This window comes from Drosophila subpulchrella, chromosome 3R, assembly GCF_014743375.2.
Source record: "Drosophila subpulchrella strain 33 F10 #4 breed RU33 chromosome 3R, RU_Dsub_v1.1 Primary Assembly, whole genome shotgun sequence".
Taxonomy (NCBI): Eukaryota; Metazoa; Arthropoda; class Insecta; order Diptera; family Drosophilidae; genus Drosophila; species Drosophila subpulchrella.
The window spans coordinates 19,798,770-19,819,775 of record NC_050609.1 but is presented as its reverse complement, the minus strand read 5'-3'; the positions used below and the strand labels follow the sequence as shown (position 1 = coordinate 19,819,775).

Genomic DNA, 21,006 nt, shown 5'->3' with positions numbered 1-21,006 from the left:
ACACAGCTGAAGGATGACTAGCACAGCTAGCAACTTGGCCAGCACAGTGGCCTCTGCCACTACGGCTGCCATGGAGGATCTCCGCTTCAGCCTCACGGACTACATAGTCTTCTCCCTGATGCTAAGTGCATCGGCCGGAATTGGAGTCTATTTCGGGTTCTTCTCGAAGGCCAAGAACACCACAGAGGAGTACCTGCAGGGCGGCAAGAAGATGCCCACCCTTCCTGTGGCCATTTCCCTTGTCTCGAGGTGAGTGTTCCGCACGCTTTTTTCCATAAATTTCCATGTCGTCACAACGTACCGCCAGTAAAGATACACCAGACACATCACGGGGCCATAAAGATAGTATCGTAGTACCGTGCCTCCTTCGCCTTAATCCGTCTATTCTATTCTCGTACGTCTATCCATCTATCTTATCCAAATGCGCATGCCAGTTATTGCACCCATAAAGAAGGCTTAGATGAATCGCAAAATAACCGCAAGCCTTGTGAAATTAATTAATTTAGGTTCGAGCCCCTTTTTTATACGGAAATCGTTTGCTAGTTGCTGTGGGCTCTTGTACAAATTTTTTGCTTCGATGGGTAATTCACATGCTTTAATAAACTTTTCTATAATTTCAGTCAGCTTTCCGGAGTCGCCATGATGTCCGTACCGGCGGAGACTTACTCCTTTGGATTCAACATGATATTTGTGGTCTGGGCCATGGTCCTGGCGGTACCAGTTCTTATATATGTCATTGTGCCCGTCTTCTACGATAATAATGTCTCCAACTGCTACGAGGTGAGTAAAAATGTTCCTAATGAGTCAGCTTTTTTTAACAAAACTGAGTAAACAGATAAAAATGTTCCCAAAAATAGGTTATAATAAAATTTCCAGTAAAAACTAGATTTGAAACATACAAAATGAGGTCGCTAAAGTGCAAAAATGATTAGCATCCTCTCGGTGAACTTAGCAATATGATCTTTAAATAACTATATATATTTATAGAACACTGTCCTTCTGCTATTCATTTTTTTGATTTCCCAACATGTCATAAAAGATTAAGACAGCAAACAAAAGGCTTTAAGGTTATGTCAATAGATGGGTTCCGTTTATATGCCCTAAGCCATTATAATATAAAGCTTCTGGTTATAAGAGACTTTCTTATAATAAAGTATTTGTTTGATCTTCTTTTACAGTACCTGGAGATGCGTTTCAGCAAGCGCACCCGCCAGTTGGTGACCATCACGTTCATCATCAACCAGTTCCTGATGCTTCCCGTCTACATGTTTGTGCCTTCGCTAGCCTTTTCACAAGGTATAATGGAAATAGATTTTAACCGCAGGCGCGTCAGTGGTTGAATTAAAATTCATTTTCATTTGCAGTCACCGGCTACAACATCCACCTGATCAACACGGTGGTCTCGTCCATCTGCGTCTTCTACACGATGCTCGGCGGGATTAAGGCTGTAGTCTGGACAGATGTGGTGCAGGGAGGCGTTATGTTGATCTCGGTTGTTTTGGTGGCCATTTTGGGAACCTCGAACACAGGTGGTTTGGAAAATGTTCTGCAGAATGCTTCCGAGGGTGGTCGCTTCAACTTCAAGTAAGTGTAATTCAGGAATATAACATAACCCCTTTTGTAGTGGTTTTTAATTGGTTGTTGCTTGTTCGATAGCTTGACTAATTTCTTAACTTTTTTAGTTTTGGCATAGATCCCCGCCTGCGGCTCACCTTCTTCAGTGGAATGGCCAGCGGTCTGCTGATGTGGACGGGTAAACTTGGCCTGGACCAGAGCTGCGTGCAGAGGATTGTGTCCATGCCATCTTATGGCCATGCCAAGAAGTGCCTCGTTATGGCTGGCTTTGGTTTCATCATCATCATGTCCTTCACCTGCTTCGCTGGAATCATCATGTTCGCCTACTACTACGGATGCGATCCCATTCAGGCTGGGGTGAGACAATTGATTTGTGGCCCTAAAATAACCTATACTGAATATCCTTCCTCCTTAGCTGGTCAGCAAACCAGACAAACTGATGCCGTTCTTCATTCAAGACATTATGGGGCACTTGATGGGCATGCCCGGCGTCTTCATCTCCTGCGTGTTCAGTGCCTCGCTGAGTTCTCTTTCCGCCAGTCTGAACTCCTTCGCGGGAGTGGTTTACTTCGACTACATCAAGCCAAGAATCAATCACACGGAGGCCAAGGCCAATGCGACCATGAAGATGCTCATCGTGGTCATGGGAGCATACTGCATCGTGGGCGGCTTCGTGGTGCAGAACTTCAACTCCATTATCCAGACGATGTGGACGATCACCGGCATTAATATGGGCGCTGTCGTCGGAGTCTTCTGCCTGGGCATGTTCGTGCCCCGCTGCAATGCCAAGGTGGCCGTTAGTGGAATCGCCTTCAGTGTCCTGGCGATGCTGTGGATCATCATCAACGGCCAGATGAACTTCAAGGCTGGGCTGATCAAGTACGACACCCTGCCCAATGGCCTGGACAAGTGTAACGCCGAGAGCTTCCAGGTCATCTTTAACTCCATGTAAGTAGAGAATCCCAAAGTATATATAACTTTATTTAATGGAATCATCTGCACCAAAAGCAACAAAACCAACTTCGCCACCACTCCGGTTCCCTCTCTGGAAGCCCCCAAGCAGGTGACCACCGCTTTCGGCAGCGATCGCGACTTCTCGATCTACGACGCGTCTTTCTACTGGTACAAGGTGATGGGTGCCATTCTAGTATTTGCATGGGCCATTCCCATGAGCTATGTTTGGCCCCTGGACAAGGACGAGAAGCAGAACCCCAAGCTATACTCGCCCTTCGTCCGAAGCTTGTTGAACCAGCCAGGCCCGTCCTTGGAATTGGAGGAGTTGCCTCTGAAGACGCCACTGTCCGAAGAGCAAATCAAGGAGAAGGAAAACGGGATCGCATCAGAGGCCTAGTATAGCATATCATCACATCTGTACATTTGCATTAGAAATATTAAGTAACAATAAGAATTGCACCCAAGAGTTATCGACTAGGGAACAAAGTTCCCATTTAAAATAAAAGGTAATACAATTGCGTTGGAGCGACTTCAAACGCAAAATAAATTGAAATGCTATAATTATGAAATCGAAATTTTCTTTTCCCTTAAAATCTTATCTCATCTCAGCCCAAATTGAGATACAGCACGAGAGGTAAAAAAAGCCCAAACTTTCATAGAAAAATGTCTTAACAACTGAGTCAAATAATGAATCATATTTTTGACGCGATAGACCTCCACACTAGGTTTTGCTCAGCAATCCGCTTTTGAAGACTGCTTAAAACAAGTTTAGTTTCTCTTGTATTTTTTTAAGATTTATTTACAAAAGAATATTCAAATGAAGAATGCCTTATACAGAAGATAAGCTACATACAAAAACGGTCTGACTGATCATTTCAGTTGCAACGGCTTCCAAAACTAATTTACGCTTTTGCTGTGTTTATATATTATTTATCATTATTAATATTATTAGAATTTGTGTTTCTCCTTTTTTCATTGAAAAAGCTTACTCTTTACTCTAGCATGTATTTACGAATTCAGTTAGGAGTGATCGCCTGGAAGGGATCTTTACCTAGCACAACAGTTTCCAATGAGCTCATCCGTAGTCACCGATTGCAAATCGGATCCTTAAAAAACGTAGACTAAATGCTTCAAATAAAACGGGCTTGAAGTACGAATAGAAATATTCAAAAAGGGTGCAAGTTATGCATAGACGTATCTTAAAGCCGCAAAGCATTGGTTTTGCGTTACAACGGGTAAAATCTTTCTGCGTTTCGGTTGCTTAACTTTTGAGTGTTGTCCAATTGGGTTTATAATTAAGGATATTATGCCTTACAATTTAAAAACATCTATTTTACATACATTTCCGTCAATGTATAATTTGTTTGATTCCAATTTGATTAATTATCCACATACATATTATATTAAGATGCATTTTACAATCTGTCTGTGTATTTCTGGGGAAGTGGGTGGGTGGGTTATGGGGACTGGAACTACTGCCTACTTGTTTTACTTGTCTGTCTAGCTGACGCACACAGTGCAACATAGAAAGTCCAGCATCGATTGCAGCCTATGGCGTCCCTCGCGTCAACCAAATACTGGAAGACACGAAACTATCATCAAAATGAAGGGATTTCTGAGTGCGAAATCAAATGGTCAATTAAAAAAAGAAAATCGTAGCTTGTGTTTGGGAAAACTTTTAAATGTTTGCATGTTGTTGGCGACATCCAGACCAACTCGGCGGGCGATCTGAAGATGCATTTTGTACAAATTCGCAACGCAATGTAGTTGTTGATTGTCCATCGGTGGTGGGATCGGTCTAGTTACAGACCTTTGGCGCTGCGTTCTCGCCTACTTCGGCGGAACTGTTGACGATCTTGGGCTCACCTGCAAAAATTACAATTTACTAACAACCCATCATTAATAACAACCTTTCAACTCACCATTAACATTGATTTCTACCTTCTTGACCTCGCTGATCCCCTGTGGCTCCTTGGCAGGACTCTCGGCCGCCTTCGCTAAGGTGGCATCGACTTCCACGGACTTGCTGACATCATTGGTGGCGGGGGTGGTGGGAACCTCGGCAGCAACGGGCGTGGCACTTTCATCAGCAGTGCTCTCCGCCTCCTTGGGCTGCGCAGAACTCACGATCTGCTTGCTCTCTTCGCTGCTGTCGGCTTTCTTGGGCTCTTCTGCGGATTCGGCGGTGCTCTCAGCCTCCTTGGGTTCGGAAGCGGGCACTTCTTTAACCGTTTCCTTCACTTCTGTGGCCACTTCCTCAACATCATTGCTGGATTCTGTTGCCTCTGTGGCTGCTTCTGGTTCTGGAGCGGCGGCAACCTCCTCGGTGGCAGGTGTTTCTACTTGAGCCGTGTCCGAACTGCTTTTCGAACTGGCATCAACTTCCATGGGCTCTGGGGTGGGTTCCTTGGTCGGCTCAGCTTGCGCCTTTGGCTCCTCCACAACGGCCGCTGCAGGTTCTTCAGATTTCTCTTCGGGCTTTTTCTCTTCAACTGGTGCAGGTTCTTTTTCTGCTGATGGTGTGCTTTCGACGACCGGCTCATCTTCGTCAACATCCATGGCGGAAGCTGACTCTTCGGGGGCAGCGGGAGTTTCTGTGGCGGCTCCGTTCTCGGAGGTCTCCTCGCTCGCCTTGGATGGCTCCTCCACTTTTGGCACCTCTTCGGTTGACTTCTCTGGCTCTTCTGTGCTTGGTTTGACTTCGTCGACATGGTTCTGCTTCTCGTCCGCCACTGCAGGCACCTCCACTACAGCATCAGGCTGGTCCTCGGTCTCGGCTGGCTTGGCATCTGTCTCCTTTGGCTCACTGACTTCTTTCTCCGCATCCGTCGTCGCCTCCTCGGGCTTGCTTTCTTCAGCCGCTTTCTCCTCCTTCTTGGTCTCCTTCTTCTCTTTCTTAGCAGCGGCCTGAAAAATTATTTGTTCGTTAGTTTGCAATCGAGGGAAGACCTGGCAGTTTGTTTACCTTTCCCTTGGGCGGTGTCTGCACCTTCTCCGGCTCTTGCTCGGGCTCATCACCGCCCACGTCCAGCTTGCGTGCTCCACGTCCCTTTCCTGCGCTGGCCTTGGTGGCCGAGGCCGGGGATGTGCGCGCCTTTTTGCTTGGCGGAGGCGTCACTGTCTCGGCGGCCCGGGTCGGCGTTCCCCGAGTGCTGGACCGCGTTCTCCGTCCTCCTGCCAATTCCAGGCTGCCGCCCATCGTTCGCACCAGCTCCTCGCTTTCCTGCTGCGCCCGCTCAATGAACGAGCGGCGTTTGGGAGTACGCTTCTACAATGGAAAGGGAGTTCAGTGAGTACGCAAAGTTCAGAAAGATGTTCAGATAACAGAATTAGATAGGTAGATCTAGTTTCGGTTATTGTCAGCGATTAGAAAAAATGTTTGCGCCCAATCAATGAACGAGCGGCGTTTGGGAGTACGTTTCTACAATAGAATGGGAGTTCAGTGAGTACACAGAGTTGAGAAAGATGTTCAGATAACACAATTAGATAGGTAGAGCTATTTTCGATTTTTGTCAGCGATTAGAAAAAATGTTTGCGGAAGCTTCTAGATAAGATCTCGATATGAACCAATTTAATTTTCATATATTTAAGACAACAAATTACGAATGTTTGGTTTGCATTGTACTTCAATTACTTGAAAGATATAAAATATAAGCAATCCATAGGATCGTCTTTTTCCCGCCAAAACTTAAGTCGCTCTCTCTCTCTCTTCTCTTAGAAGGAAGATCGGATTACTACGAGAGTTTAGTTACCGTTATCCTAGCGCAAAAGCTCTCCCACAGATTTCCCGCCAAATGTGTATGCTCTCTCAGTTTCAATTTCGCGAGTGCAAGGCGACGCACACGAATAATTTTTGGAAATAACTAAAAATCGGCGTATTACGTTTTTAGAAAATGTTTAAAATATAATGCATGTGAAGAAGCAAGTGTTCGATGTTTGTTTTAATTAATTCGACTCCATATTTTACGCTCAAAAGTTTATTTGCGGTATATTTCACTTGGAAGCAAGTGCGAGAAAATTTACTTATGGATGTGTGTGTGTAAAAGCTAGTCTAATTTCCATCTGTTTGTTTTAATAGATTTTTGGGGAAAAGTATTACTAGTGTTTCCTGTGTTTTTTAAATATTTTTTTAAGTGATTATGATCTGCATGAACGAAAGCCCAGAAACATAAGCAACGTAACGCATCAAAGGTACGTTTATAAATATAAGTTTCTTAACATTAAAAGTGAAATATTTATTTAAGTATTAGTAAATTATTAAAGTTGTACTTTAAAGAAATGGGACATTGAGAACAAAAAAATAAAGGAACAATGAGTTATTTTCGAATTTCGTTCCGTAAAGCGCGCACTGTACTAGGCTGTAGTCGCCCCCGCATGTTCTTGTTTACAGCTGAATTCACAGCGCAGACCCCCAAATGGCCCCCTATCAATTGCTGTCGATCGGAGAGTTAATATCCGTAGCTACAACTATTAGTATAGTCGTCGCTAGCCGCTAAAAAATGAAGCCGAATCTAGAGCGCAACGTATGGCATACATACGAACGTACACAAACAGAAACAGAAACACAGGCGCAAACACCGCGAGGCGGATGCAAGTGTTTGTGTCGCTGTGTGTGACAAAGTACAGCAAACAACAAAAAGTCGAAAAGGGAACCAGCAAAAATAAAAACAAACGAGACGCGGCGGCAGCGGCAAACGTGAGCTCAAAAGAGAAACGCCGATTGCCTTTGCCTGCCTCTCTCGTCGTCGTCCCATCTCTCCCGCCGCTCTTCCTCTTCGACGAGTAGCTGCGTATACACACACGCACACACACTGCCACGGGGAGGGGGGAGTTGGAAAGTGGGATGGAAAAGCAAAAAGCGCGCGCACACGAGGGTAGACGTTGAAAAAAGAAACGTAAATAGAAAACGGACGCACAAAGGGAAATTGTGAAAATGCACAATATCCGTGAGCCCGTATACACACACGGTTATTTTGGAAAAGTACCGCAGATAATTCTTTGGGCAAAGGCAAAGTCCCCTGTTTGTGTGCGTTATCGCCGCGCTATGTTAATTGTCGCTAAATATGGATGTGTATGTGCGGCTGCGGCTACTTACGGGTGTCTTTTTGTCGTCCCCCGCCGCCGCCTCCTCTATTTCCACCGCCTCCGGCTTTTGGGCCACAGTTGCCTCCGACATTGTTTAGTAGATTGGCGGTATTTCCAAGTATTTCGCAATTCCTATCTCTTTGGCTTCCACTTCGAACGCTGGCGAGTTTACTCCACCTCCACTCTCTCACAGGCGCGCACACAATTACAGGTAGGGTAACTCAAATCGACACACACGCCACGCTTCTTGGCACACCGTGAACGCGCAACTTTGGGAAATGCCGTTTTTCGAGATCTTTCCACGACTAGGAGCCCGCTTTTTGTTCACTGAGCTGCGCAGAGATCTTAGCAAGTAACTGCGCCTGTTTTTTCCAACTAAAACACTCGCTTTTCGCCTTTTGATGCGTTTTTAAAAAAACGCTTGCCTCGGAGTAAACGTAACTAAACTGCTTCTTGCCAGGGCTGCGATATTTGTGGCGGCGATAGCAGGCACTCGATATGAGTTCGTTATCGAATGTATACACTCAACGTCATATCTCTGCGTACAGTGAAAATAATTTTTGTTTTGTCGCTTTGACAGTAAAATCCTTGGGACCTCTTTGGTACTCTTGTAATTCGACTTTCCCCAAAACCTTTTAAAATATCATACTTATTTTATATCACTCCTGTCCCAAGATTTTTACTGTCAAAGTGACAAAATACCAATTATTTGCACTGTACGCAGAGATATGACCGTGAGTGTATGGATTTTAATTATGTGGTATTTTGGCCAACGGTCTAGGGTTGTTGGATTTTTAAAAAATATCGTATCGATGATATTTGCTGTTTGAAAAATATCACACGATGATATTAAGAAATATCATAAAAAATATCGATATATCGATTTTTTTGATATTTTTTAATGTTCAGCTAAATTTGAAAAATGGTGTCCTGTTGCTGTAAATTTGGGTCTTTTATAAAAAATAATAAGAAATTAATATCCAATCCCTCAAACTCAAACTCCCACAACATCATAAAGTTCCTAAAAAGTTCAAAAATAATGCACAAAATATAAATAAACATTAATGTAAATACAATTAGATTCTAAGGATCCCATAAATAGTATAATCTTGTAAATATGTATATAATCTCACAGTAAACCCACAACTTAAGCCCCGAGCCGAAGGCCTAAGCTGCTATGGCCCCAAAAAAAAAAACCACTGTTAGCGCTTAGTTTAATACTATTAGATAAATAAATAAATAAAATAACAAAATTATTAAGGATATGGCACAGCCCATTGTTTTCAATTTTATTTACAGAGATACTGATTACTTACTGTCAAAGTGACAAAATACAAGTTATTTGCACTGTACGCAGAGATATGACGGTGGGTGTATGGTTTTTTATTATCCAACGGTCCCACTGCAAAACCACACGCGGCTTTTCTGCTGTTTTTATAAATTTATTTATAAATCCACAATCCACATCTGGTCAAAATGGTCTCCCAGCTGCAGATCGAGGCCATCGGCGGCGTCCTGAACAACAAGGACCGCCCTCTGAAAGAGCGATTCCGGGCCCTGTTCACGCTGAAGAACATCGGCGGCGGAACGGCCATCGAGGCGATCAGCAAAGCCTTCGACGATGATTCGGCTCTGCTGAAACACGAACTGGCCTACTGTTTGGGCCAGATGCAGGACGCCAAGGCACTGGACATCCTCACCAAGGTGCTGCGCGACACGTCCCAAGAGCCGATGGTGCGCCACGAGGCGGCGGAGGCCATGGGAGCCATCGGCCACCCCGATGTGCTGCCCATTCTGGAGGAGTACCAAAGGGACCCGGTGGTGGAGGTGGCCGAGACCTGCGCCATTGCCCTGGACCGCGTCCGCTGGCTGCAGAGCGGCCAGAAGGTGGACGACAACAACCCGTACGCCTCCGTGGATCCCTCACCCCCAACGGCGGGCGAGAAGAGCGTCGCCGAGCTGAAGACCATCTATCTGGATGCCCAGCAGAGCCTGTTCGATCGCTACAGGGCCATGTTCAGCCTGCGCAACCTGCGCACCGAGGAGAGCGTCCTGGCCATCGCCGAGGGACTGAAGGACTCCTCCGCCCTCTTCCGCCACGAGGTGGCCTTCGTCCTGGGCCAGCTGCAGGAGCCCTGCAGCATTCCCTTCCTGCAGGAGAACCTGGAGGACCGCCTCGAGAACGAGATGGTGCGGCACGAGTGCGCCGAGGCCCTGGGCGCCATCGCCACGGAGGACTGCATTCAGATCCTGAACCGCTATGCCGAGGACGACAAGCGGGTGGTCAAGGAGAGCTGTGTCATCGCCTTGGACATGTGCGAGTACGAAAACAGCCCGGAGTTCCAGTACGCCGATGGGCTGACCAAACTGGACGGGACCAAGTGATTTGCGCCGCCCATTTGCATCCACCAACTGTATATATTATTTGTAAACTTGTATTGTTTTATCACGTACTGTGATTACACGGACCTAATCTTATCGAGAAATAACAAGAAATTGAAACGTGACTTGGTGGAGGTTTCACTTTGCCTGTCGACGGGATGAATCAACTATTGCAGATTCCGAGAGAAACCCCTATACATTGTACTAAAAAATCGGGAATTTCATGATCTATGGGCGATAGGCAATGACCAAACCAATTGGACCTTATACACGGAATAGTAGAAAATGCTACAGTCGATGGACTCGATTATTAGATACCCATTACTAAACTTGAGTGCGAGAGGGATGAAGATATGCTTAAAGGAACAGCTTTTTTTTTACTAAAAAACCTAGCCCATAGTGCCACCTATCTATCAGCTAATTTGCTGCAATGGCGTGCAATCTCGATTGAATTCCAAAATATTGATTATTATTTGGTATTAACTTTATAATGACTGATCCGATTGAAACAATCATTTTTGGCATGTAGATAGGTATTAATAATAAGAACAAAATCTCATTCAAAATTAAAAAAAAATCTTGGGACGGGTTTCAGTTTTACAGTCGTTTGTGGGCGTGGCACCCTGCTGAAAATAGTTACATACTTTCCGACAATTCAAGTATACCCTTTTACTTTACGAGAAACGGGTATAAAAAGTAACCGATGTTCTGAAGTCAAATTCATAAAGTGGTTTACAATTTTACGATTATGTTTTAAGGCTAGCTTTATAGACTTCACGGATTGAATTAATCAAATACTATGCTCAGTTATGCTATGTTCAAATAGCCGGGAAATGCGATCTGCCGGGAAGTCTGGAAATTCAAACTACAAAGCAATGTGGCAACGCTACTAATTATAATATATTGTATTCGATACAAATTCAAAAATCTCGTCCATCTTCATATAATTCTTCAGTTTCCGATTGAAAGTTACCCGGTAATAAATGGGGGATTTTTTCGCCACGATCCATAAGACCAGCCCACCTGAAAAATCCCCCAAAAACCGTGAATAACTCATAAGAGCAGTTCCCTCAGTGTGACCACTTGGCGATACCACTCAAATTCACCTGGCCGGCTAGAAACATTCAAGATTTTCTGCACCCGGACACATGAAGCTACTGATGCTCGGCACAATATTGGCATTATTTTTCACAATTTCGGCGACAATGGCGGCTAACAAGGAAAGGACTTTCATCATGGTCAAGCCTGACGGCGTCCAGCGTGGACTCGTCGGCAAGATCATCGAGCGCTTCGAGCAGAAGGGCTTCAAGCTGGTCGCCCTGAAGTTCACCTGGGTAAGGGATAATTAAGTTAGACAGAAATCAATATGCACGGTGGCCCCCACGCGGGGTTATCGTCGGACCTAACCTCAAAGGTTGGGTGCAGGCGTCATCAGCGGATGACATGTGTTTTAGAGGTCAGAACTGCAATTAACTGATAACGAACCCGCTCTGTAACCGCAAACAGGCCTCCAAGGAGCTGCTGGAGAAGCACTACGCCGATCTGTCCGCCCGCCCCTTCTTCCCCGGACTCGTCAACTACATGAACTCCGGCCCCGTGGTGCCCATGGTGTGGGAGGGTCTGAATGTGGTCAAGACCGGTCGCCAGATGCTCGGCGCCACCAACCCCGCCGACTCCCTGCCCGGCACCATCCGCGGTGACTTCTGCATCCAGGTCGGACGCAACATCATCCACGGCTCCGACGCCGTCGAGTCCGCCGAGAAGGAGATCGCCCTCTGGTTCAACGAGAAGGAGCTGGTCACCTGGACCCCGGCCGCCAAGGACTGGATCTACGAATAGGCGCCTGTCTCAGTTGCTTGCCCTCGTCTAAGCTGAATAGAGAGAGATTCTTCTGAAGAAATAAAATTCCACAATAATTAGTAGAGAAGCTTTGTTCATGTGTTGATGGTGATTCGTTTGTGGAGGCTTATATAATTAATGTATATGTAAAGCATGTTACTGATTGTCAGTTCTGTAGGCTGCCCACTGGGCTGTGGGTTTCATAGGTGGTAGCACCCATCCTCTGGGTATACAGGAGCCTCTGCCGGCAAAGCTTATGTAAGAATCCCAAGCGGAGCTGGAAAAAAAGAGATTTTTATAAGGATACCCAAGGTAAAGCAGTGTAGTAGTCCTACCGAATCTCCAGGAATTTCCCCTTGCTCTCCCTACCCAAAGGTGAAGATTTGCCAAAGAGCACCGCCTCCCATTGGGATTCTATGGAGGCGGCCTTCTTGGACTCCTTGATATGGTCGCCTTCGTTCTCCTCTTGGACCCTCCGCCACACACGACGCATTTGGGTGAGTTTTTGGCTCAGGGCGGCTTTGTCTCCTCCCCGAGATTCGCATAGCTTCTCGAGAAGATCAAAGGTTTCCAAAATGGAGGCGGCATCGCGCCGTTTTCGCAGGGATATGTGCTCTGCCTGTTTCTCTTGGGGATTTCGAGGGGGTTCTATGGTATACTTTTGTTCTGGAATCTCGCATTTGATGGTTTCCTTTTTGATCCGCTTCTTTTTCTCTTTATCTAAGCGTCGCCGGCGTTTTCTTTGTTTTTGTATGTCGGCTACTTTTTCGGCCGGCACCTTTTCAAGTTCATCCAGCAGGGTGCTCGTTCTCCGCTGCAGTTCCTCCGCCTGTTGCACATCCAAATCTTGTCCAGCTTCATTGCTCAGTTGCTCCAGTTGTTCCAGATTCGCTAGGACATGCTGAATATTTGCTTTAATTTCGCTTAATTTAAGATTTTTGCTATCCATATTTTAAAATATGTGTTTATCGAAAAACGATAGTCCGATGGTATCGATTATACCCTGTTGGGTATTTTATATATGTACAAATATTTTATTTAAATTGTTTATTTATAAGTAAATCTAGGAACTCCAATGTAATAAAATAATATGTAGTGACCATTCGTTAGGAACAAGAAGAAGACACCGACTGATTGCTCTAATAGGAAAGATATAATTTATTTTGTTAAAGATTAAACAAGATTAAAGGGTATTAAGTTGCTTAATACGTAGCTTTTGGGCCGCTCTGCAGCTCAGAACTTGATGATGATGGTCTTGGGCCATCAGGAATTTGCAATAATGCTGATATTAAAGGGTAAATGCTGAATAGGGAATGTGCCGATCCTAGATTTCCAGCTCAGCTTTGGCCGCCTTGACGATCTCGGCCGCCTTTGTGTACTCCTCCGTCTCCTTGAGATCCTGCTCATCGGCGAGGTACTTCTCCAAAGTCTCGAGCTCCTTTTGCAGCCTGCGAAAGAAACGCTGCATTAACCGCCTAAACAAAGGGGTTTCAGAGCACTCACCTCCTCTTTGAGTCGGGCACCATCATGACGCACTCCTGGATGACCTCCTCCTGCTTGCGCAGGACATGGTCGTCGGCTCCCTCGCCCCTGAACTTCTCCAACCTGGTCTGCTCGGTCAGCACCTCCTTGGCGTAGCAGAACTTCTCCTTGGTCAACCGCCTGACCACTCCGGACTTAATCGCCAGCTGGCGGACGCGTGGATCTGTCATTTTTGAATGGATTCCGCTGCGTTTAACTATGAACAAAAGTAAGTAAGAGCTCGACGGGGAGTTCTAGGACTGAGTCACAGTTATATCGACTTATTTTCGAACAGCCGGCTGAGATTCTGTAAAATGTGGTGCTTTGTTTTGTTGTATTTTTTACAGTGAGTCAGAACCAGGGTTGTCGCCTTTTCAGTGGAACTGCTAGTGCCGGAACCAGTGGGAACCGCTGGAATTTGAATATGACTTGGCATTTAAAATTAGTCTTTTATCTAAACTAAAATTATCGAAACAACCCCAAATAAAATTTTAAGTCTCATAGTAAACTAATTCATCGTTTCAAAATATAAAAACATTCTTTTGTGGTATTTTACGGTTAAGCTTCCTTTATTTTTCTCATCATTTAAAAGATCTTGTATCAAGCAACATGTTCTGTATCCAAGAATTTTTCTGGTGTCGGTTACAATTGTTTTCGATTCGTATAAATTCAGAGTGTGAGAGAGTAACGTGTATATATGCTGGTTATGGGCAATGCGATGACATGTGGTTAACGTATATAATTGTAGTATGCAAATGCAAATGAGGCTCGATTAAACATTTTGAATGTTTTCAAAAACCGCATGATTATGTGTTTTATGTTGATTTCTTTTTGTTTTTTGTAATACTTCTTAAGCATTTGTCTTTTGGTTTCAAGAGAAATTTTGAATTCATTGCGAATGTAGTCTTCTTCATTTTTGGGGGACTCAGGGGGCGTAGGCGTGGTTTAAAACTAAATTCGGAAATTACATTGTATAATAGATTTTAAATCGAATGCCTCCGACTTGACTTATCAAAAGTATAAAAAGTGTTTAAAATCCATTCGAAACAGGTGGATGATGCACGACCGGATGTGTGGTGGCTGCTAATCAAATGTAAGGTTAGTTGTAGATGAGTATATATCGAGGGGGCAGGCTACAGCAGTGCTCGGGATCCGAATCCGGAGGACCCTGTTCACTCTGCGGAGTGGCAAGTGGGTGGTTTCCTGCGGAAGGACTTGCGGTGGCGATACAAGTTCAGATAGCTGCAGTAGACCACCAGGGCGAAGGCGAATAGAACCGACCCGGCGAGCTGGAAGGACTCCTCCTCCTTCTTGGCTTCCTCGCTGCAGCTGCTGCTCCTGCTCCTCTCCTCGCTAATCGTACGCGTGGTTATCATATAGGGTATTATCTGATCGATCTCATATAATATCTGTATCTGCCCCTGCCTGCAGCTGGTGTTAGTAGTAATTGGTGTCTTGGTTGCCACGGAGCTAAGGTTTGCTTTTGATCGTCGAGTGGATATTATAATTTTGACATGTGTGTTGTTGTGTGGTGTTGTTGTTGCTGTTGCTCTAGCCGTCTGCTGTTGTTGTTGTTCTTGTTGTTGGGTTCGAGTGATGTAGTTCTGCTGGCACCCTAGTTATTTCTTCTTCTGTGCCTTCTCAGCGGCTTTTGTCACCTTGCCCGAGGTCGTCTCTTTAAAGTTGACCGACTTGATGACGCCCACGGCCACGGTCTGCCGCATGTCGCGCACAGCGAACCGTCCCAGCGGTGGGAACTCCTGGAAGCTCTCGACGCACAGCGGCTTGCTGGGCACCAGCACAATGATGGCCGCGTCCCCGGACTTGATGGCCTTCGGCTCCGTCTCGGTGGTCTTGCCCGTACGGCGGTCGCACTTCTCCTTGATCTCGGCAAACTTGCAGGCTATGTGGGCCGTGTGGCAATCCAAGACGGGAGTATAGCCATTGGCTATCTGGCCCGGATGGTTCAGCACAATGACCTGTGGGGGAGGGTAAGAGACCAAGGAGAAATGAGTCATCAGCTAAACTATTGGAGGGAAATGTCTTGAAAGATCTGGGGTAAGATCCCAAACCTACCTGAGCGGTGAAATCGGCTGCTCCCCTGGGAGGATTGTTCTTGGAATCGCCGGCCACGTAGCCGCGACGCAGCTCCTTCACAGACACGTTCTTCACGTTGAAGCCGACGTTGTCGCCGGGCATCGCCTCGGTGAGAGCCTCGTGGTGCATCTCCACAGACTTCACTTCGGTGACCAGGTTGACCGGAGCGAAGTTGACGACCATGCCTGCAACGAGACCGGAAACGAAGCGACCGAACAGAGTTAGACATCGTAGTTATACATAAGGGGGACTATGGGATGGGGTGGCTGCATAACATGCATTCTTCATACACGGAGAGAAATATTAAGCAGGGGGTATTTTATTTATATTCTTAAATTATACCAAGAAGAATTTGCTTATATATGGGACTCATTTTCAAACGCTGTACTATACTTTATAAATATTTTCATAGTCAACTACTTTTTCTTTGAACTTGATTTTGTAGTGATACTTCTAAGGCAAAACAAAACTTAAAAGGCTATTAATAATATATTACTAAATAAAACTGCCAAAACAAGCTGAATCCGTTGGTTCTGCTTAGGAGAACACTTGAATTCAAAGTTTAAATGTTTATTAGGATTACAAGAGATTTACTATTTTTATGGACTCTCACTTTCAATACGAAAATGGAAGTTCTTGGCTAGGGGATGCCCAATTTCCCCAAGTGCATGGGTGGAGTGCCTCGCTCTCGACGGAGGCGTTCGCTCAATAATGCATACATGCGCAAGACTTCGTCGCGAGCTCAGATTCAAAGGCGGTGGCAAAGGGAGTGGGAGTGGCAGCCCGCTGCCGACCCAAATTCCGCTGAGTACCAGAGTACATGAATGAAATAATCAGGGGGAGTGCAGTGCAAAGAGGCTACACCCCCTTAGAGACTCAACCCGGAAGACAAGGAAGTACAGCTTTACCTGGCTTGAGGAGACCAGTCTCCACTCGGCCCACTGGTACGGTGCCGATGCCTCCGATCTTGTAGACGTCCTGCAGCGGCAGGCGCAGCGGCTTGTCGGTGGGACGCTGGGGCGGCAGGATCGCGTCCAGCGCGTCGATCAAGCACTTGCCCTCCGCCTTGCCCTCCTTGCGCTCCACGGACCATCCCTTGAACCAGGGCATCTTCTCGGAGGGCTCCAGCATGTTGTCGCCATGCCAGCCGGAGATGGGCACGAAGGCCACCGAGGCCGGGTTGTAGCCGATCTTCTTGATGTACGAGGAGACCTCCTTCTTGATCTCCTCGTAGCGGGCCTCGCTGTAAGGCGGCTCGGTGGAGTCCATCTTGTTGACGCCCACAATCAGCTGCTTCACGCCCAGCGTGAAGGCCAAGAGGGCGTGCTCGCGGGTCTGCCCGTTCTTGGAGATCCCGGCCTCGAACTCTCCGGTTCCGGCGGCCACGATGAGCACCGCGCAGTCGGCCTGCGAGGTACCGGTGATCATGTTCTTGATGAAATCCCTATGGCCGGGCGCATCGATAATGGTCACATAGTACTTGGCCGTCTCGAACTTCCACAGGGCAATGTCGATGGTGATGCCGCGCTCTCGCTCCGCCTTCAGCTTGTCCAGCACCCAGGCGTACTTGAAGGAGCCCTTGCCCATCTCCTGGGCCTCCTTCTCGAACTTCTCGATCGTACGCTTGTCGATGCCGCCGCATTTGTAGATCAGGTGGCCGGTGGTCGTCGACTTGCCGGAGTCCACATGGCCGATGACCACAATGTTAATATGGATCTTCTCCTTGCCCATCTTTGCAGATTAAGCTTTTTTCAGAGCTGCGGGAAGACGAAAGGATGGAGAAAGTGGATGAGAAATGTGGGTGGATTTCGGATACCAGGAAGGACTATGTCAATGTGGGCCTGAGCTTAATGGGTGGTGCAGGCGAGTGACGTATGTATGCTGTGGGTGTGGGTCGTGTCATCGTGGTGTACACACCAAAAGGACATTGCATACACACATGCACAAATGTACACCGGGAAGAAATTAGGACAATTATGGTGGTAACTTTTAAATAAATATGGAAACACATTGCAATTAAGGTGTTGAATACAAACATTGACCTCAATCTTGATACTTTTTCATGTTAAAAAATTTAATCACCAAGTTAATACTTATTTTGTAAAAGACTATAGCACATAGAAGGATTTTTTTACAGTGAATGATACAAAATTATCCCTTTTTAATGAATGCGTTGTATTTTTATCTATTTTTTCATATCAATGCCCCATTTTTTTCTGTGTTTGCGACTGTCTGCAGCATTTCCGGTGGATTATAGATAAAACTCACCTGTTTTTACGAAACTTTGCAGAGATTTATAATTGGCGATGCTGTGCTAACAAAATCCGATCACTAACACACTGGACGCTATATCCTGGAAATAAAAAAAATCTTTAAAAAAATTGACAACTTATGACTTTTACAACGGTTTTCCGTACTGTGCAGCCGGACAACGACCAGGCCAAGTGTCTGTCGGTTAAAGACTGGCGTATATATCCCTCCGTCGATTTGCACCGGGCGAAAAATCAATAACGAGCCCCAGACAGAAACGAATCAAGCCGAAGTCTGCGAACTCTGGGAAAATGCACTCTCCTCTCCAGCAGAGGATTAAGCTGGAGAGAAACCCCCACCCGCAGAGCTCGAGACCCGGGGAAATGCGGAAAACATTGCGGCAGTCTGCGGGGAAAACTACCGGCCGGCTTTTAATTTGAAGGGAAAATCATTTACAATTGGCTGTCACTATAAGCTAAATGTGGGAACTGCAAAATTTGCAAACTTTCGCAACATGGCGAAAAAGAAATTCAACGGGAAATGGCCAGAAGCATCGGCATTCGGCGAAATTCGTGCGGCGGAAAATTCGCGATTCCAAAGGGTGAAAAACTGCAGAAAGAGAGGGAGCGAAAGGGATGGCGAATAAGCACACGATTGCACTTGCCTCCCATAGCTTAACAGAGAGCGAAAGAGACGGAGAGGGCGAGAACTGCAGGGCGTTGTGATTTATTTTCTACCCTAGTGACAATTTTACTTGCCGATTTTCCCGCATGTTATTTTTAAATCTCTGTATTTGCATCGGAGTGCAAATTGCAAGAATGAAAAGAGGCAAGGAATATGTAAAAATACTTTGGCAGACATGCAGGGCAGGAAAATAATCTGCCGAGCATGTGTCATGCCGCAATTTTCATATTCCGCCTGCAAATTCCAATAGAAACTGGCGAATGAACGGCGTGGGAACGGGAATTCAAACGGGAATAATCCAGGCGAAATCGAACACGCACACACATGCACATACTTGCAGCCGGCCGCCATGTTGGAATTCGGAAGTCCACGCAATTTGTTTAATTTACTTGCAATTCCAAGGCACTGGAACCTCAGATTTCCAATTCGGATTTTGGATCGATTCACGCCGCACTGCCACCGTTATTTTCATTGCAATGCGGCTATTATGCAAAAGTTCTTGGGAAACCGGCCGGCGATGCCAAACACACTCACTCTTTTTGCGGAAAACCCACCTAGAGGTCGGAAAATTTAAGGAAAACCACTTAAATATGCGGGTGAGGGAAACCCGAGCTGGTTAATTGACACTTGCAAATCCAATCGATGCCTATTAATATTGCCAATTTATAAGGATTTTCCGGGAGCTCTGCGTGCACTTACCTCGAAATTCAAAATCGGAAAGACCGAAAAATCGAAAGACTCCGAGCTGAACGGAGCCGAACCGATTGCGAACTAGAGATGGGCCAGGATCGTGTGACGTGATTTTCATTGGGAATTGATTTTAAAGAATTTTTCAAAGGTGGTTATGTTATAATATTAATATCTAATAGAAAACGTAAGTTACAATTGCTTTAACAAATTATGGTTATGACATTTTGGTTTTGCCCATTTTGGGTGATGGTGTTTAGATTTGTTTGTTTTTTGACTATGTTGAACGCTGAGCTATGAAAATATATAACAAATTCAGCCCCTGATTTTTTGAGTGCTATGGCTTATAACTAAAAAAATATTTTATCTAATTGAAAATGTAAGTTACAATTCCTTTTTAAAATTATGGTTATGACATTTTTGTTTTGCCAATTTTGAGTGATGTTATTTAGATTTGTTGGTTTTTTGACTATGTTGAACGCTGAGCTACGAAAATATATAACAAATTCACCCCCTGATTTTTGAATGCTATGGCTTATAACTAAAAAATTATTTTAAAATAGGTATTTAAAGTTTATATTTCATATGATGTTGCAGTCATTAAAATTCTTCACGAGCTCATCTCGAAACCGAATGCAGAAGACGAACCGTTGCAAGTTATTCGCGTTCGCGTTGGAATGAGACCACATCACATGCCCTTCTCATTCTGTCGTACGACAGAATGACGGACAAATAAAATCGTCACGTTTAAAAGAAGGGTTGCCACAATGAAAGAGTTTTGAAAAAGATCCGTTACTATCTTTGATGTCAAAATAACGAATTCTTGAAAATTTTTCGAATTTTCTAAACCATAAATTTATAAGAATTGTTTTTTACTTGCCTATTTTTCTGTGTATTTAAAGAATTACGTCTAAACATTACAAATAATAGCATAAACCCGATCAGAATTACATTTAAGGTCAGAAGCATTTATTTCCATTCACTGTCCGACTCGTACTCCTCCCAATCCGGTTTCACGCCCACGGGCAGCTTCTGCTGCTCCAGGTAAACGTTGAACTGCTCCGGAATGGACATGAACCTGCGAATCTTCAGGCGGAACTGTCGCCAGGTGGACTGGTTAAAGTTCTTTCGGTCGGCGACCATGGCCTTGTAGTTGAATTTGTGCTTGTTGAGGAAGTAAGTGAGCTCCTTGACCACGCCCTTGGGTAATCTGTGTGAGGGTTATAGAAATTAGAAAAGGGGTTTCTTTGGAGCAGGCATCGTACTACCTGAATTCCGGGTCGGCACGCTCGCTGGCCAGCTGCTCTAGTTCCTGGACGACGTGACCTCGTTTGGGACCCTCATCCACGACTGGCTTTTTGAGGCCCAGTGCCCGCCGCTCGTCCTCGTCCAGCTCCTCCTCCAGGAAGCCATTCACCACTCTCGCCGCCAGGAGCCTATCCTTCTTGTAGCTTGGAATCGCAATGGCCTTGTTCACGTCCTTGGCCAACCCCATTTCGCTGAAGTTGGTGCCCACGCGCTGGTCCTCCATCCACATCTTCTTCATCCTGGGGCTGGAAGAAAAGTAGGGAAATGAGTTAATTAGAAATATTGGTTGTAGGAACGACCCATTATTATTAAATGGCCTTAATTATCCCCTTTAACTGCGTCACAAACTTCCAATAACATTTAATAGACTCTCCGAAAGGGGAATACAAATAACACTTACTCCTTGATTTTTCCGGTGGAACTCCTGGTTTTGTTCATCGTCTTTCGGTTCACATTGTAGCGGTAACGCTTGCGTGCATGATTCTTGCGGATTTTCATTGTTAAACCGTGTTATTAGTGGATTCCAACGCTCCTTGAATCCAAAAACCAAAACAATTTTAAAGCGGCACGTGTTGCAGCAGCTGTTTAGATAGTTGTTATCGATACATTCATCGACTGTGGATA

General features: G+C 45.4%; 8 protein-coding genes across 8 annotated transcripts; 3 read left to right on the top strand and 5 right to left on the bottom strand.

Moving 5' to 3' along the window:
- The first annotated feature begins 13 nt into the window (after positions 1-13).
- Positions 14-3,098, top strand: LOC119554003 (sodium-coupled monocarboxylate transporter 2). Its single transcript, XM_037864714.1, has 7 exons — positions 14-249; positions 621-780; positions 1,179-1,296; positions 1,365-1,584; positions 1,683-1,932; positions 1,991-2,523; positions 2,584-3,098. Exons 1-7 carry the CDS (start codon positions 14-16, stop codon positions 2,924-2,926), a joined length of 1,860 nt encoding a protein of 619 aa, XP_037720642.1. The 3' UTR covers positions 2,927-3,098.
- A 1,091-nt stretch (positions 3,099-4,189) lies between these two features.
- LOC119554011 (cell surface glycoprotein 1) lies at positions 4,190-8,092 on the bottom strand. Its single transcript, XM_037864727.1, has 4 exons — positions 7,625-8,092; positions 5,495-5,797; positions 4,452-5,436; positions 4,190-4,395 (listed from the first exon to the last, which is right to left on the bottom strand). Exons 1-4 carry the CDS (start codon positions 7,703-7,705, stop codon positions 4,328-4,330), a joined length of 1,437 nt encoding a protein of 478 aa, XP_037720655.1. The 5' UTR covers positions 7,706-8,092; the 3' UTR covers positions 4,190-4,327.
- A 900-nt stretch (positions 8,093-8,992) lies between these two features.
- On the top strand, positions 8,993-10,121 carry LOC119563415 (deoxyhypusine hydroxylase). Its single transcript, XM_037876783.1, has one exon. It carries the CDS (start codon positions 9,091-9,093, stop codon positions 9,997-9,999), a length of 909 nt encoding a protein of 302 aa, XP_037732711.1. The 5' UTR covers positions 8,993-9,090; the 3' UTR covers positions 10,000-10,121.
- A 1,020-nt stretch (positions 10,122-11,141) lies between these two features.
- LOC119563275 (nucleoside diphosphate kinase) lies at positions 11,142-11,923 on the top strand. Its single transcript, XM_037876597.1, has 2 exons — positions 11,142-11,330; positions 11,503-11,923. Exons 1-2 carry the CDS (start codon positions 11,145-11,147, stop codon positions 11,833-11,835), a joined length of 519 nt encoding a protein of 172 aa, XP_037732525.1. The 5' UTR covers positions 11,142-11,144; the 3' UTR covers positions 11,836-11,923.
- Positions 11,924-11,967: 44 nt separating this feature from the next.
- Positions 11,968-12,817, bottom strand: LOC119563274 (programmed cell death protein 7). Its single transcript, XM_037876596.1, has 2 exons — positions 12,171-12,817; positions 11,968-12,112 (listed from the first exon to the last, which is right to left on the bottom strand). Exons 1-2 carry the CDS (start codon positions 12,782-12,784, stop codon positions 11,992-11,994), a joined length of 735 nt encoding a protein of 244 aa, XP_037732524.1. The 5' UTR covers positions 12,785-12,817; the 3' UTR covers positions 11,968-11,991.
- Positions 12,818-12,966: 149 nt separating this feature from the next.
- LOC119555927 (tubulin-specific chaperone A) lies at positions 12,967-13,694 on the bottom strand. Its single transcript, XM_037867629.1, has 2 exons — positions 13,339-13,694; positions 12,967-13,283 (listed from the first exon to the last, which is right to left on the bottom strand). Exons 1-2 carry the CDS (start codon positions 13,545-13,547, stop codon positions 13,160-13,162), a joined length of 333 nt encoding a protein of 110 aa, XP_037723557.1. The 5' UTR covers positions 13,548-13,694; the 3' UTR covers positions 12,967-13,159.
- A 212-nt stretch (positions 13,695-13,906) lies between these two features.
- On the bottom strand, positions 13,907-19,114 carry LOC119546514 (elongation factor 1-alpha 2). The gene is made up of 5 exons (XM_037852845.1): positions 19,087-19,114; positions 17,722-17,806; positions 16,362-17,210; positions 15,433-15,638; positions 13,907-15,335 (listed from the first exon to the last, which is right to left on the bottom strand). Exons 3-5 carry the CDS (start codon positions 17,182-17,184, stop codon positions 14,976-14,978), a joined length of 1,389 nt encoding a protein of 462 aa, XP_037708773.1. The 5' UTR covers positions 17,185-17,210; positions 17,722-17,806; positions 19,087-19,114; the 3' UTR covers positions 13,907-14,975.
- An 831-nt stretch (positions 19,115-19,945) lies between these two features.
- LOC119546529 (nucleolar protein 16) lies at positions 19,946-20,976 on the bottom strand. The gene is made up of 3 exons (XM_037852870.1): positions 20,783-20,976; positions 20,343-20,627; positions 19,946-20,284 (listed from the first exon to the last, which is right to left on the bottom strand). The coding sequence occupies exons 1-3, from the start codon at positions 20,878-20,880 to the stop codon at positions 20,044-20,046; spliced, it is 624 nt and encodes a 207-aa protein (XP_037708798.1). The 5' UTR covers positions 20,881-20,976; the 3' UTR covers positions 19,946-20,043.
- Positions 20,977-21,006: the final 30 nt, after the last annotated feature.